Source organism: Macrotis lagotis, chromosome 3, assembly GCF_037893015.1.
Source record: "Macrotis lagotis isolate mMagLag1 chromosome 3, bilby.v1.9.chrom.fasta, whole genome shotgun sequence".
NCBI lineage: Eukaryota > Metazoa > Chordata > Mammalia > Peramelemorphia > Peramelidae > Macrotis > Macrotis lagotis.
The window spans coordinates 22,687,167-22,704,081 of NC_133660.1; the positions used below are offsets into that span (position 1 = coordinate 22,687,167).

The 16,915-nt window shown below is 38.6% G+C and overlaps 1 protein-coding gene across 6 annotated transcripts in view; it reads right to left on the reverse strand.

Annotated features, from left to right (window-relative positions):
• Positions 1 to 16,915, reverse strand: part of PDE5A (phosphodiesterase 5A) — a 181,075-nt gene that overhangs the window by 71,886 nt on the left and 92,274 nt on the right. For 5 of the 6 annotated variants that reach the window (XM_074228322.1, XM_074228327.1, XM_074228324.1 and 2 more), the window contains exons 8-10: positions 16,615 to 16,726; positions 15,208 to 15,292; positions 4,222 to 4,397 (exon numbers count right to left, since the gene is read on the reverse strand). In XM_074228322.1, the coding sequence (XP_074084423.1) occupies positions 4,222 to 4,397; positions 15,208 to 15,292; positions 16,615 to 16,726 (373 nt within the window). The remainder of the gene's footprint in view (positions 1 to 4,221; positions 4,398 to 15,207; positions 15,293 to 16,614; positions 16,727 to 16,915) is intronic. The other variant, XM_074228323.1, reaches the window with a different exon arrangement.

Below are 16,915 nucleotides of genomic sequence, written 5' to 3' on the forward strand. Positions count from 1 at the left end.
TTCTGGCATAATGGCTCACACAGAGTAAATGCTAAATAAATGTCTATAGAATGAGTCAGACCCTTTTCCCAGGGGTATCAATTGCCTCATCTGCAAACAATAATGATAATAGCAAACACCTTAGGGTTTTAGGGAACTTCATCCCCACCATCTTGTCTGAATTAGGAATTTCCCAGTGATGTTTCTTTACTGTTATTAATTGGTTTCATTTTACAGATGAGAAAACTGAGGCACAGTGAGGTTAAGGGACTTGCCCCGGGTTACATAGGATTTGTCAGAGATAGAATTGGAACCCAGGTCTTAGCTCCCTATCTAATTTCCCATGTAACTTCTGGAGTGAAAAGCCTGAAAGAGAAACAACTTTGAAAGACTTAAGAACTCCGATGGATCAGAACCATGACTCCAAAAGACTCATCATGAAGTATGCTGTCCAACTCCCAGAGGAGAGACTCGAGGTGTAGAATAAGACAGACTTGTTTTGGATATTGCCAATGGGGAAATCTGTTTCTCTTGGCAATGAATTTTTTTTAATTAGGGATTTGTTTTATTTTCTTTTGAGAGGCAAAGTTGGAGGGAGAACAAAATAAATTTTTGTTCACTAAAAAAAATTAAAAATTAAAGAGTTTAATTCTTCTGATTTATAGATTTTCTAAAGTCAAAGGAAGCTCCAAGGTAATCTAGTGAACAGTATTTAAATAGCAATCTTGAAATTATGCTGGCAATCCATTCTGGACTCTCTGCCTGAATACCTCCAGGGAAGGAGAGTTCAAAGTCCCCTCAAACATCTCCAGTCTCTCAGGGACTGGTTTAGTCATTAGAAAAGTTTTTCTAACTTACTCAAAAATCTGTTTTTCTCCAACTTCCTTTACTGTCCCTTGGTTGTGTCTTTGGGGCCATTTAGTTGCTTCAAAGATTTGAAGACAGGTATCATGTCCACTCCACCCAAGGTCTTGTTGGGGCCAAACATCCCTGGTTTCTTCAACTATCTTTGATGTCATTGTCCTCTTACTATCTGGGTGGCCTTTATCTGGGCATATCCAAGGGAGTTAAGACTCTTCTAAAATCTTCCAGACTTGGCCACATACCCTCCCTGGGGTTGACTTCAAAGATTCAAAGACTGGTGAGGCCTGACCTGGAACCTCTTGGGAGAAGGCCCAGTCCCACAATTCATTCTCCACTACCAACTCACTGCCCAGCTTGCTCCTAATCCACTCGAATCACTTCCATTTAAATTGTCTTAGGAACATTCTGAAGATCACCTGGCAGGAGAAGATACCAGACACTGAGGGCTTTTTCTCAGGATAAACTGCCAAGTATTCAAACGTTACTACAGAGAGAGTAACTAGGATGGGCTGACCATGTTGATAGAATGCCAGAAAAATGTTTACCAAAATGGAGAACTCACACAAGGCAAGCACTCACAAGGAGGTCAGAAGAAGCGATATCAGGGTACCCAGAAGGTCTCTCTTAAGAATTTTAGAATTGATTGTACAGCATGGGAGACACTGGCACAGGACCACCCAGTATGGTATGCCCTCATCAGTGAGGGGGCTGTGCTCTATAAGGAAGCCAGAGTTGAAGCAACTCAAAGATTCATAAGTTTAGAGTAAGCACCCCAGGTGTTCACATGGACTATCTGTGCCCGATCTGTGGTAAAGCATTCAGAGTTCATACTGGTCTGATCAGCCACAGTTGGAAACTCTGTAATTTGTCTCCAACAAAGTGATGCCATTTTGATCTTCTTCAATAATGAAGGTAAAGAACCATTGCACTCTTGGCTACCTGGCCCCTGGAGGACAACAATCTGCTCAAGCTCAGTCCTCAGTCATTAAGGCCTCTCCTCCTATTATGCTTTCCCTAACCCAGTGATTCTGAGCCCTGATCTGTCACTGCACAAACCCTGTTCCCTGTTCCCTGTTCCTTACCCTCCAGAACCCATAGCCTCCATCAACAGCCTCTCCCATAATGTCCAACTCTGTTCTGCCTATCCTTCCATTGTGTTCTCTGAAATTCTTCCTCCCAAGTTAACTTGCTTTCATCTAAAGATTTCATCTCTTTCCTTTCTCCCTCCATCTGTCTTCTGGATCCCTCCTGATAACAGAGCTTCCTAGGTCACCTCACATTTTAACTCACGCCAAGCCCCCCACCCTGCACCCCCAGTAATGGAGGAATTGGAATACTCCTTGTATTGCACTGCTACTTCCAGACTCTTCCTCTCCAATTAGTCGGTAACCTCTGTTCCTTTGATATTTAGTCATTTAACATTTATCACTCAATTAAGATCCTGGTAGCTGTTATCTACCAACCACCAATGTTCTCTTTTCTTCTTCCGTGAGTTCAGTGTGTGTTAGACAGTATTTCTCTCCTCTTCAAGTCCTGATCTCATCCAAGGGGAATTGCCATATGTATATACATACATACATATATACATATATATATATATATATATATATATATATATATATATATATATATATGGGATGTTAATGCCTTTGATCTTGCCATTACTTGACATCAGTATAATCTTTTATAATTCCATTTTCCTTCTGCCTGATACACCTGTCTTCCTAAACCTGTGCTTTGTTTTCAATGTAACTTCTACTACTTCTACCTCTCAGTTATTCCCCAGACTATCATCCTACAATGGCCATACTCTTCTTCCTTTCCCATCTTGATCCCATGTTAGACTATATCAATTCTGCATTGTCCTTTATCCCATTTTCAGTCTTGCCCCGCTAAACCACAATCTTGGATGACTAAGTTGGTCAAAATCATGAAATCATGCCAACTGGGTCCACTACAAATTTATGTTACATAGTTTTGAGTGGGCTGCCATAGCAGCAAGGCAATCCATTTATACCTCCCTAAGTTAGCTGGCTATCCTATTTATCAGAATAGCTTTTCCAAATTTTTTTATTCCTCCTCAATTGTCTCATGGTTTCCTCTCCCCACTCTCTTAGCTGAGAATGCTGTAAATTATCACTGAAAAAAAGAGAGAACATTCACCAAAAGATACCTCTTTTCTTCCTCATCTTATGCCACTCAAATGTCTACCCCTGCCATCTCCTTTACACTTCACATGTCGATGTGGCCCTTCTCCTTGCTAAGGTGAATATGCATGAATGAACCCATTACACACAATCTTCTCCACCAGACTATCCTTTCCATCACTCAGTCTCTCACTAATCATGGACCTCTCCCTACCTACTACCTACTTCTCTGCTTCTTATTAATATCACTATGTCTCTCCACTATTCTCAAAAAGTCCTCCATTGGATTCAATTCTTAATTAAGACACATTTATCAAAAGATTATATACTTTTGGGTAATAAATTCAGGATGTCCCCTGTAAGAAATGGGCAACTAGATGGCAGCTCTAGCCTCTAGAAGACTCCTTTTCTCAATTTCAAATATGGTCTCAGACACCTACTAGCTATTTGACCCTTGGCAAGTCACCTAACCTTATTTGCCTCAGTTTCTTCACCTTTAAAATGATCTAGTGAAGGAAATGACAACACTCAGTATCTTTACCAAGTAAACCCCAAATGGGGTCATAAGAAGTGAGATAATACTGAACTAACTGAATAAAATAGAACAAACACTATTCTTAGTCCTTCCTGGTAGTGGAATTCAGAATCCTCAGGATCCACATAGTGCCAATTTGATAGAGGAGAGAGTCCTATTCATAAACTCAGGAAAGTCTGGGTTCATATTCTCTGCTTCTGCCAATTAAACCTTATTTGACCAATAACTTCCTCTTCACTAAGCCTCAGTTTCCTCATTTGTAGGTAAGGTACTGGAACCTAATGATTTCTAAAGCTCCTTCCAGCTCCAAGTCCTGTGATCCTCAAGGATGATCTGGGGCTGACCGCTCTGACCTCATGAGTACAGTCTGAGGTCACTCCCAAAATGCATGATTAATGTATTGGTAGTATTGATACTAAAGCTGCAATGGCTAAAGGCTAGACTGGCCATTTGGCTAGAATTTAACCACAGAGGAATGCCTATTGAACAGTGAACTTCCTAGATCTCATCTCCTCAGTCATAGATGGTCCACTATCTGCACTGGTAGAAGGGGTCCCCATATAGGGCATTCTCCTTGCTGACAAAATCATTAGCTCTTCAAATACTCCCTTCCAAACCCTAGCAGTTCAACCCTGAGGAAGCCCGACCAGATCCCCTAGAGGTGAGATGAGCAAGGGCTGCCATTTGCAGCCTTACCTCGAGAGTTACCATCTGCTTAGCCATGGCTCTCTCCACTGCTTCATACATCTGAGTGTTCTGGATTCCCAATCCACAAAAGATGACAAAAGCTTCCAGAAACTGCTCATCATTTCTGTTGAAAGGTTTGAATTTGCTAGAATTCTCTTCCATCTTATTAACAAGCTGGCAAACCCCTACAAAAGTGAGAGAAATTGCATGAATGTTCCTGTTAACATTAAATTGTTAATAAGATTCATTCAATAGTTGAGAGAGAGCTGAATTTGGTTTCAAGAAGATGGAGGTTCAAACCCTGCTTTTGAAATTTTTAAGCTGTGTGACCATGAGTAAGCCACTTAACCTTTCTGAGCTTCATACAGCTCTCAGAGATGATGAGTTACAGATGGGCTGCAATCTGAACAGAAGGAGGTAGGGTTTTTGCCAATTCGGTTTTATTTGATTTTCAGTGTTGAATTATCTCCCTCCCATCTCCTCTTTTCTTCCCATTGAGAAGAAAAGAAAAACAAAATCAATTACAAATATATATAATAAAGTACAACACAGTGTATGGGAGAGGGGGGGGGAGAGGGGGGGGAGAGAGAGAGAGAGAGACAGAGAGACAGAGAGACAGAGAGACAGAGAGGCAGACAGAGACTAAGAGACAGAGAGACAGACAGAAAGAGAGATAGGGACAGAAACAGAAAGACAAGGAGACAAAGAGAATCAGAGAGACAGACTCAGAAAGAAAAACAGGGACAGAAATAGAGAGAGACAAAGATAGAAACATAGGCAGAGAGGAAAGAAGGAAGAAATGAATGGAGAGGGTAGGAAAGTTAGGAAAGAAGAAAAGGAGGGAGGAAAAGAGAGAAAACATATCTCATTCTAGGGTCTGAGTCTATCTAGCACATTTCATCATAAGACATTTGAAATTGTGGCTGGTCATTGTGTTGGACAGAATTCCTAGGTCTTTCAAAGTTGTCTGTCTTTACAATATTGCTATCACTGAATAAATTATTCTCCTGGATTTTTTCACTTCTCTCTGCATCAGCTCAGACAAATCTTCCCAGATTTCTTTGAAGCCATCTGCTTCAAAAATAGTACTCCATTACATTCATATACCATTCCTCAGGTCAGTCAGTCCACAATTAATGGGCACCCTGCAGTTTCTAATTCTTTGCCACCACAAAAGGAGCTGCTATAAATATTTTTTGTATACTCAGATCTCTTTCCTCTTTCTTTGATAAATGGGGGTAGTTTTCACCTGGAGAGATGAAATACAGCTCAAGCCAGGCCCTTCATACTCTAATACAGGTTGATAACTATTGTTACTATCATGAAGTCCTACATTTTTGCCTTATAAGAACTTGATGTCTTTTAACAAGCAACTAAGAACACAGGGATATACTGTATAAAAATAAACAGAATCACAGAATAAAATTTAGAACATAATTCCTTTCATCTATCCCTAAATTAATTGCTGTCAGAGACTTAGGAAAATCCTAGAGTCTACTTTTCTTTTTTGATGTCGAAATAAATTCTGGACCACTAGAGTCCCCAAAGAAAATTTGTCCTTTCAAGACTAATTAAATTTTTGTCTATTTTCCAAGAGAACAATTGTGAAGCATGTCAGAAGATAGAACACGGAGTTTGCCTTTCCCTACTTAGAGTTTATGTTGAACAAAAAAAATCACACACACACACACACACACACACACACACACACACACAGACTAGCATGAAATTTGTCATGTAGCCTGTCTCCCAGTCCAAAGCTAGACCTCAGTGTTTCACAGAAAAATATCAATTTCAGTTGTTGCCAATGTATAACACTGAAGATTGGGAAGGTAGGTGATACAGTAGACAGAGTGCTGGGCCTGGTTCCAGCCTCAAATACTTAATAATTATTTGGTCCTGGGCAAGTCATTTAGCCCTGTTTGCCTCAGTTTCCTCATCTGTAAAATGAGCTGGAAAAGGAAATGGTAAACTGCTTTCCTGGTTAAAATTTCCTGAGGATTAAGGGCTATTCAATAGCCAAGGATCTTTGGAAATACAAGGGCCATCAGAGTCCTCAGGTTCTCTCTTGGTTTCTTTAAGATAACTATTAGGCACTAATTCCTTCTCCTACCTTTTTCCCATGAGCCTAGAAGGTCAGAGCTGGAGAGCACTTAAGGAATCATCAAAGTCTAGTTGCACCTGAATACACCTCTCTTCTACTTCAGTCCCAATAAAAGATTATTCAGCTTTTACTTGAGTTGTCCCGCCCTCTTCTTTTAACACTCTTCTGGATAGTTTTCATCTTTTTGTGTCAGAGAAACCAATAGGTCCCTTCCCAGCATACCCTATCTAGGACTGATAGACCTAAATTCAATGATAGATTCATTACAGTCCACTGTACTTTTAGAGAGTAATTTGGACATATCAAACCTCAGTGACTCAAGTTTGACTTTTTTTTAATGTATTCATCTCTCTCTTTTTTTCTGTTTTACCCATACTGTTAGTCTTCTGGATAAGAAATAGAGAAATATATTAGCTTTTATTTTACTGCAGTTTGACCTATTGAGAATATGACAGAGTAGCTTTGGAGAAGCAGACAGCAAAATAAACTAATGCTCTGAAATCAGCTCTCAGTCTTTTCAGTATCTGCTTCTTTTCCTCATTCTTTTGTGAATGGAAAATCCTTCAAACTCATTCTTATATATTCTTTGAAATAAAGAAAGTTTAAGAAAAAGGATATTCCTTATTTTTTTCAAAAAGGTGCAATTTTATATCAATAACAAAATATAAGAAGCAATAATAGAAAGGAGTTCTCAAAAAAATTTTAATATATCAAAATCAAAGAATTGTTTAAACCAAGCACATTCAGACCATATACCTGCAAGGAAGGAAGGAATGTTATAATTTACTGGAGGGATATTCCATTGCTCCTGGCTAGGTTCTATCAATAAAATGAAGATGACTACTATCAGACTTAATTTGCAGATTTCGAGCTATTGAAAGTCAAGACACCAAGGGAATATTTAACAAATCTAGACAAAATCATAATATAAAATTCCCTTGGAGGAATCAAAGATTTGGTGTATTAAAGCCAAATAATGTAATAAATGCAAATATGAAAAGGAGATCTAAACTTTGAAACATATAATAAAGTAGTTATCAACAAAGCTATTAAAAGCGGGGAGTCAATTATTCAAGTAGACTCCATAAGGAAAACTCAAAAATAATTGAACTCAATAACTCGGTCTTCAATAAAACTAATATATATGATACATATAAATAAATACATAACAAATATATACAATATAATAAATATATGGAAAAATAAAAAATAAATATTATTTATATAATATAATAAGTTACTTACGAAAGAACTCCCTATCTGACAAGAATTGCCAGGAAAATTGATATAATTGAGATTTAGACCAACATCTTATTCTATGCAATGTGGTACATTCAAAATGGATATGTGGCTTGAAATATTAAAGATCATACCATTAAAACATTGGATGAGAAGCAGATAATAAAACTTTCACAGCTAGGTTTAGGAAGGGAAATTTTAACCAATCATATTACAGTAGCAATTACAATTTTGAAGATATGAAATTGAAAATTTTTTAAATGAGTAAAAATATAAGATTGGAAGAAGTCAATTGAGAAAACATCTTTGTATCAAATATATCTGATAAAGTTTTGATATTAGAGATATATAGTCAACTGACAATATTTAAGGCCAAAAACCACTTCCAATAAATAAATGATTAAAGGAAATGAATGGACATTTTACAAAACAATTGCAAACTATTAAAGCCATTTGAAAGAATGCTTCAAATCAATAATAATAAATGTAAATCGATATAAATGTGAGGATTCAGCTCACACACTACAAGATAGTGTAGACAACAAACATTGAAATAGTTACTAGAGAGGTTAGACAAAGGCAGACACAATAATGAGGATGTGAATTGGCCCAACCATTCTGAAAAATATCACTAACCTCTGACTCATAGAGATTTGATTGCTAGACTCATAGGCCAGTGCAGAAAAAGTTAAAACTTGTTATCCCTTGCCTTTCCTTCCTCTAGTCATCAGTTTCTTAGCAGAGATGGGAGTGTGGAATGATGCATACATGTCATACTTTTTCAATATGTTAATTTTGCTGAAAGTCTGGGTCCCTCTCACTTTTTAAAATTCTTAATTATAAGGGATGGATGTCTAGGAGAAAGTGGAGATGGGCTATAGTAGCAATATGGGTAAAGCCAAAAAAAAGAGATAGAGATGAATGCATTTAAAAAAAATGTCAAACTCGAGTCACTGAGGTTTGATGTGTCCAAATTACTCTCTAATCTAGGTGCCCCAGTGGATAAAGCACTCACTGGTCTTGGAGTCAGGAGGACAAGAGTTGAAATCCAGCCTCACAAATTTGACTCTTACTAGCTGTATGACCTTGGACAAGTCATTTAACCATGATTGCCTTGCACCCAGGGCTATCTCCAGTCATCCTGATTCATATCTGGACACTGTACCCAGAAGGCTCAGGAGGACAAAGTGATGCTGGTAACTTAGCACAGCACCCCCTCACTCAAATACAATTCATGTGCTTAGCATGGCATCACTCTCTAATCATTGTGGTAAGAATATTTTACTAGATAGAACAACAAATTTAGAGGTAAGGGATTCCAAGCTTTCTTGCTTACTAACCCTACTGGGTGGCTAGGTAGCACTAATTAGAGAGTCAGACTAGGAGTTAGGAAGATTCATCTTCCTGAGTTCAAATTCAGCCTCAGACAGTTAATAGCTATGTGATCCAGGGCAAGTCACTTCACCCTCTTTGCCTCAGTTTCTGATATATAAAGTGAGCCTGAGAAGGAAATGACAAATCAGTCCAGTATCTTTGCTAAGAAAACTCCAAATGAGTTGTCAGACATAGCTGAAAGGAATGACTAACCTGTGTCCCTGTCACTTGGATAAAGTCAATCAATCTCTGCAGGCCCCAGGTTCATCTGGGAAATGGGGAGGGTGGGCTAGAGAATTTCTCAGCATCTTTGTATTTCAAAAATTCAGCAATTCCATATCATCATGTGGAATGAAATGTGATTCAGGAAATTCAGTAATCATTAACTTAGCAGCTAGAATTGGGCTCCCCATCCTTCCCTGGGGAATAATACAGTGGTTCAGAAGAGTGCAGTGATCTGAATAAAACTATATTAAACAAAAAGTTCGCTCATGTTTTTACTGAGTTCAACACACTGAACTATACTGTTGTAAGAAAAATTGAAAAATCAAAGAATATCTGTTTTCTGGGTCATTCACCTCCAGATATACCATCTCTGCTCTTTTTTTTTTTTTACTGAGAAATCTTTTTCAGCTCATTGTAAGATTTCTTGGAGCCTCCTTTGATGAATGTGATGACTCAAGGTCAACTGGGTGGTAGAGAGATTTTCCAGGGCCAAGTGCATTCAGTGCTGGGGAATATTCCATTTTATAACAATAATAATAATAACAATAATTCATTGTTAAAATATTCAGTTGCCTTAGGTCACCTCCAGCTAAAAAAATTTTGTGACATCATTTGGCTTTTTTTTTCACCATTAATTAGAATGAGGTCAGTTCCTTCTCCTGTTACATAATTTTATAGAAGGAATAAATCCACTGGGCATTCATGCACTTTCGTCCACTATAGGAAATAACAGAATGTGAATCCGACCAGGTCCGAGAGGAAATTATAGGACAGTTTGTAAAGAGCTGGACCTTTGGTCTCCCAAGAAGAGACATTTAATTCATTTCTCCTTAGGTCCTCTGACTAAGGATAAAACCAGAAGTAATGAATATTAGAGAGAAAAGTGTCTGCTTAGGGTAAGGAGAAAGCTTCCTAACAATTTGGGAAAACTTCTTCATGATGTTTAGCTGGGCAGTGCCAACTAGAGAGCAACCATGATGGTGAATGATCCTAGGTTCTTACCAGAAGAGACTCAGTTGAAGGATGGGGTGGTACTTTTCAGGTGCTTGAAGAGTATTATTATGTGGAAGAGGGATTAGTGTGGTTCTGATTGACTTCTAAGGACAGAACCAGAAGCAATGGGAGGAAGTTACACTTGAAAAATTTTCCAAAATAACAGAGCTATCCTTGAGGGCAATGGATTTCCTTAAGAGATGGTTGCAGGGGCGGCTAGGTGGCATAGTGGATAAAGCACCGGCCTTGGAGTCAGGAGTACCTGGGTTCAAATCCGGTCTCAGACACTTAATAATTACCTAGCTGTGTGGCCTTGGGCAAGCCACTTATCCCCATTTGCCTTGCAAAAACCTTAAAATAAATAAATAAACAAACAAATAAATAAATAAAAATAAAAGAGATGGTTGCAATTTGTCATCGTAAGGTTGAATCTATTATGGTGGCAACAGTAACATGGGCTATTTGTCAGACACAGCCTCTTAGGTCCTTTCTACCTCTGAGATTCTAATGCTCAAAATCATTGTACCCATCCCACACATTTGATACTTAACATGGCATTGTATGGAGTAGACATTAAGTGATACCTAAAGTTGCCAAGGTCCATGGGGTCAAGAAAAGTTGGACATGACTGAAACAAGTTATCAGAAGTAGGCAATGAACATTTATATGGGATAAGAATGTATAAAGTAGGGGTGGCTAAGTGGCACAGTGGATAGAGCACCGGCCCTGGAGTCAGGAGTACTTGAGTTCAAATCTGGCCTCAGACACTTAATAATTACCTAGCTGTGTGGCCTTGGTCAAGTCCTTAACCCCATTTGCCTTGCAAAAACCTAAAAAAAAAAGAATGTATAAAGTAGAATGTAAACATTCCTGAAGTATAATGGGAAAATAAGGGAACTAGAGTCCAGTTCTAAAATGGGATAGAGGAATGGCATCCAGGTTATAAACTCATTTGGAGTAGTCAACAAAGGGTCATCTAAAAGACTGACATTTGGGGTCAGAGGACTTTGGTTTAATGAATATCTGGCTCTTCCACCTGCTGTTTGTCATTAGATAAGTGACCTCCCCTCTCTGGGTCTAGGTTTCTAAAATGATTTAAGACATTGAGTGATGTGACCTCTCATTTCATCTATCCCAGCTCTAAATATCATATCTCCTGACACTGACTTGCACCTCAACTTAACTATATTCTAGATACAGCAACTGAAAAATGGATTTATTCCTTCCCAATGAGGCTACAGGCACAGATGATTAGAGTCTACATACTCAGACATTAACTGGGGAGCACCAGATTTTTGGACCAGAAATCTCAGGAGGGAGAGGGAATGAGGACTAGAAAATGTGATTTAGGATTGATAAGGAAGTGAGCTAATTATAACTGTATTCACTCATCTTCAAATTTTGTAACTTCAATATAGGGGAAATTAGTATCTGGGAAATGGAGAGAAGGGAAAGAGTCAGGGAAAGCAGAGAATGAGACAAAAGAAGTGAATGTGGACAGGATAAAGATTTTATGGTACAGACTAAGAATGCTGCATTGTTCAGCATCTTAGTCCCTACCATGGTATATATAGTAGGCACCTAATAAATGCTTATAGATTGATTGATACAAAGGGGAGACCACTTACAATTATACCCAGATGGAGCACTAATAAACTAATACTTGAAGGCATGAACCAGCTAATCTGATGGGTACCTTCACTATCATTCTATAGAGTGCTGGACCTAGAGTCTGGAAGCTCCATGTTCAAATCTAGTTTCAGACATTTATTACCCATGGGACCCTCTTAACTTATCTTTGCCTCAATTTCCTCAATTTAAAATGGAGATAATAATAATAGCAACAATCTTCCAGGATTATTATAAGGATAAAAAGGAAATAATATTTATAAAGCATCTTGAAAATCTTTAAACTGTATATAAATACCAGATTATTGTTGTTATATCTGTTTTCAGTGAAAAAAGTGGGACAAAAGAGAAGTACAGAAAATCCCTTGCACCCAGTCTTTCTTCCAGTGATTCCAAGGAGATCCCATGATAGAATTATGTTCATTTGGTATGTACCAAGAGGCATCAACAAATAATGGGAAAAGTTCTGGATGTGGAATTTGGAAAATATTTGTTTTGATTCCTATGTCTGAAAGTAACTACATGGAAATGGCAAAGGGGACTTAGGCTGAGCTTCTGTATCCTCATCTGTAACATGGATATCATAACAGCTAAAGATCCTTAACAAGAGGCTGGTTAACAAGATCAAACAAAATATTCTATGTAGAGGGTTAAGCCCTATGTTCAATGGTTTTCAGTCATTTATGAATCTTTGTCATCCAATTCTAGGTTTCCTTTGGCAAAGATATCAGAGGTATTTACTATTTTTCTTTTCTGGCTTATTTAACAGATTGGGAAATTGAAACAAACAGGGCTCGGTGATTTGGCCAGGGTCACACAGCTAGTAAGTATCTGCGGCTGGATTCATCTCGGAAAGATGAATCTTTCTGACTCTAGACCCAGCATCCTATCTAGCTGGGCAAGTAAAAGTTATACATTATTGAATAATTGTTATTTCTGCCAGGGTCACACAGAAAGTCACAGGAACTAGGATTTGAACCCAGTTGCTGACTGCAGACTCTATGTTCTTTCCCTGAAAGTCATCCTTTCAAATGCATTTACAGGAGGAATGGCCTGGCTCATTGGGAATGTGTTCTTAGAGTTTAGGTGGCTAGGTGGTGTAGTGGATAGAGCACCAGCTCTGGAGTAAGGAGTACCTGAGTTCAAATCTGGCCTCAGACACTTAATAATTGCCTAGCTATGTGGCCTTGGGCAAGCCACTTAACCCTATTTTCCTTGCAAAATCCTAAAAAAAATAAAAAATTTGTATGAAGACAATCTCTGAAGCAGGCATTATTTGTTCATTAATTTGCAATGGTTTCTCTCTCTCTGGGTCTATATTCTTTCATCCAAGAGGCTCCCCTAAGCGAATTAGCATGGTATTCATATAGAATGAATGATTTTCAGAATAACCCAAAACTAGCTTTTGGAAGACTTCCAATCAGCAAATTAGAAGTAATAGTTTATTTCTATTCAGGACAGCTGGTTGGCACAGTAGATAGAGCACTGCATCTCCTAGAGCTCAAATATTGCTTCAGACACTCACAAGCTGTGTGGTCTTGGATAAATCACTTGGCCTGCAGGTACTCCAGCTAATTCTGACATTAGAAGTGGCAGAGACAAGGCTGACCTGCAGAGGCAAGGGGAATTCTAGGTTTTGTCTCCCATAATCTTTCCCCCCAAGAACACTGTGCCATGAGGCTAATATACCCTTTAACTCATTTAAAAAAAATCCCTTATTTCATTGACTTTGAATCCCTATGAACAAACAAACAAACAAACATGGGAAAAAAGCCCAAGGCTTAGAGAGAGAGAATGCCTACCAGTGTATATAGAGGATAGTTCTTTATGCAGATTTCCCTATACCAATGGAAAAAAGACTGAAAGACAGCATGAGATCCTTCCAATGTTGAAAGCACAGGAGTGAGTCTAAAAGTCTAGAAGACCCAACACATAACATCATTGATCTAGAACTGGATGGCTTACCTGCCCTACTCACCTTATAGAAGAAGAAACTAAGAGAAGTTTAGAGACTTTCTAGTGTTATGTAACACACACTGGACTTGGCTTCCCTACTTGTTTAATGGGGCTTGACTACACTCATCCTAGAAATAAGCTGTAGGTAGAACTCTCTCTTTGGTCCCAGTTTGCAAGATTTCAGAGAAACTGGTTGACATTACAGAGGAGGTGCTGAAAAAATTAGTGAGACAGAGAAAAATAGAGTGTTCCTAGGACCATTATGAAAACTCTTTTCCTCTCTTTGTCTCTTTATTTCTCTATGATGCTTAGTTTGTCTCTGAAGGGGTTTTCTCCCAACAGAAAAAATCCACAATCCAGTTAAACCCTAGTAGTATCTTTTAAAATTTAAGTACATTTTACAGTATGTTTCCTTTTTACATAACCTTCCTTTCTGCATTCATCTCTACTCAATGAGCCATTCTTTATAACTCAAAAGACAAAAAGAATCTGGCAATTCTGAGAGGGAGATGATTCCAGGGGCAGAGTCTGGGTTCTGTGGTGGGCAGGAAAGGGGCCCAGAGTACAGGCAGCAAGGCTTGAAAACTTATCAGGAGACTCCAAGTTTGACCCCTAATAAGAGACAAGAAAATTCATCGCTGTCCCTTTTTGGTGGAGGCTAAAGAAAGAATAGATACACTGGCAGACTCAATTACTATGGCTGAATTCATCTCTCCCCCCCCCCCCCCTTTTCTGATTTTGAGTTATATGCGATGGCTCGTTGGGGAAATGAAGAAATGAAGGTTATGCTAAAAGTACCTGGTTATTGCTGGACTTTCCATATCTCCTCCCACTCTCTCTTCCTCCACCCCCCCTTCCTCCCACCTCAACTCTAGGTCTCTTTCTTTCTCAATTATTAGAATATAAGCTCCTTGAGGGCAAAGATGATCATTCTTATTTCTTTTACAAAGTAAACTCTTAAATGCTATTTCATTCATTCATTCATCCATTCAAGGAGTGATTTGAACTCAGATTTCTGGACTTTAAGCAACACCATCTACCCACTATGCAGCCCTACTTATAATATCATAGACACTAAAAACAGACATTCAACACTAGGTCATAGTAGAGTACACCAAGATTTAGGAAAGGAATTTTATCCCAGTACCAGCACCTCACTAGCTCAAAGAGTCACATGATCTTTAGGACTTGGGGCTGTTCCTCCTTCCTGTGAGTCAACCCTGAAGTGGTGTGGCTGAAAAATGCATTGCTGGGAACAAGGAATGTCTCTGAAGTTGACCAAGCTTGATCCCAGCCAAGACACCAAGATAGCGGTCATGGGCCTGGATTTGAAGAATCTGCTTAAGTTGTGAGAAGCTAAGGTCACCCATATGGTATGATGGAGGTGGGAGGAAGTCAGTGGAGTCTGACATAACCAAAACAACCAAGATTTATGCTGTAAGGGAAGGAACAAAGGTGAGAACAAAAAGCATTACCTATCACTTTGTTCTTCTTTCCATTTTTTATAGGTGTGCAAAGCAAACTTTTAATGGGCTGGTGTACGTTTCCTGTGTTTTCATTCTATTGGGGAAAAAAAACACATACATGGACAAAATGGCAATGGATCAGAGAAATCAAGTCAGTAATTAGTGTCTTTAAAAGTGATTATGTCCTCTGATACTTTCCTCTTTTATCACTTTGGAAACCCAGGAGGACATGGAAAATGTATAAATGACTCAACAGTCCAGTGATGAATATACACTGAGAAATCATATCACACTGAGCTTTGATAGAACATCAGCTGGTTCATCTCATTTTTATACTTTAAACTAGTTCTGAGTAATCAATTGTTAATAGCCCCCACCCATGTGCACCATTTGCTACTGGTTTAGCCCCAAGTATGGTATGTGGAGACATTATATACTGGGCCAAAAAGAGAAGGAAGTCCATGGAGGCCTGCCTTCCATTATCTGGCCACACCACAAGGGTGGTTTAAGTTTCATTTATCATTCACCTGGTTTATAGATGACATAACTGACCTAGACCACTATGGTGGCTCTGACTTGCTAAGACAGCATTCATTTCTGTTCTCAATGGAACAAATATTCATGACTCCTAGGTGGTGGATAATGGGAGTACCTATGCTCTACTGTGTTTTATTCTTCTTAAGGAGTCTAATAATATATTTAATGAACTCAGTCTTTAAAGAAAAGATATACATGGATATACCAAAAAGAAGATGGTTGGCATGAGGCTAAGAGGAGAAGAATGCCAAACAAATGATTTTATTAATCACAGTTTGTGGCTTGGTGTGGAAATCTGGATGAGGCAGCTAGATGGCACAGTAGATAGAACACTAGAACCAGGAAGACTTGCATTCAAACCCAGCTTCAAATAATTACTGGCTGTGTGACCCTGGGGCAAGCCACTTCACCCTTTCTGGCTCAGTTTCCTCAAGCATCTATCTCACAAAACTGTTGTAACTGTCAATTATAAAATGCTTAGTACAGATACAGATACAGAGAAGGTACTTAATAAAGGCTGATTTCCTTCCTTCCTTCTGGATATTTTCCGCATGTTTCCCCCCTTCTTTCTATTTCCTTTAGTGCCAAAAGCTAAACTATCATGAGATTTCTGCCCTATTTGCACTGGACACACTTTTAAAAAGTACAAGTCCCAGGGTTGAAGGATACCATAAAATTGGCTGACACATTCTAGTCAGGGAAGCATTGCCTTACTCTTTTGAGCCAGAGGATTCACCTGCTTCCCCCTAGAATCACTCTGTGGCACCCAGTTCAATACAATAATAAGGACAGAAATGTGGGCTATTTAGGAAGCATCCTTGTATGGGCTGTGTAGGAAATATTCTCATCTTACTTTAAGACTAAATTCCATTTACTTACTGTCCAGGGAAATCTCTTGTCTTTATAAACATCAGGGATATTGAGAGCTTCCATGGTATCTCGGACATAGTGAGCATACATGTAATTGATTCTATTCACATCTCCATCCCTACTGAGAGACAAAAATTGTTCTTTACCATAATGAAACCTTGGAAAGACACAATGAAACCACTCCCAGTCAAAGGCTAACAACCATATGAAAGAAAGTTTCCAGAATATAATAATAATAATAATAGAAATATACATTAAAACATCCCTGAGATCTCCCCTTTCACCCAACAAATGGACCAAGGAGACAAAG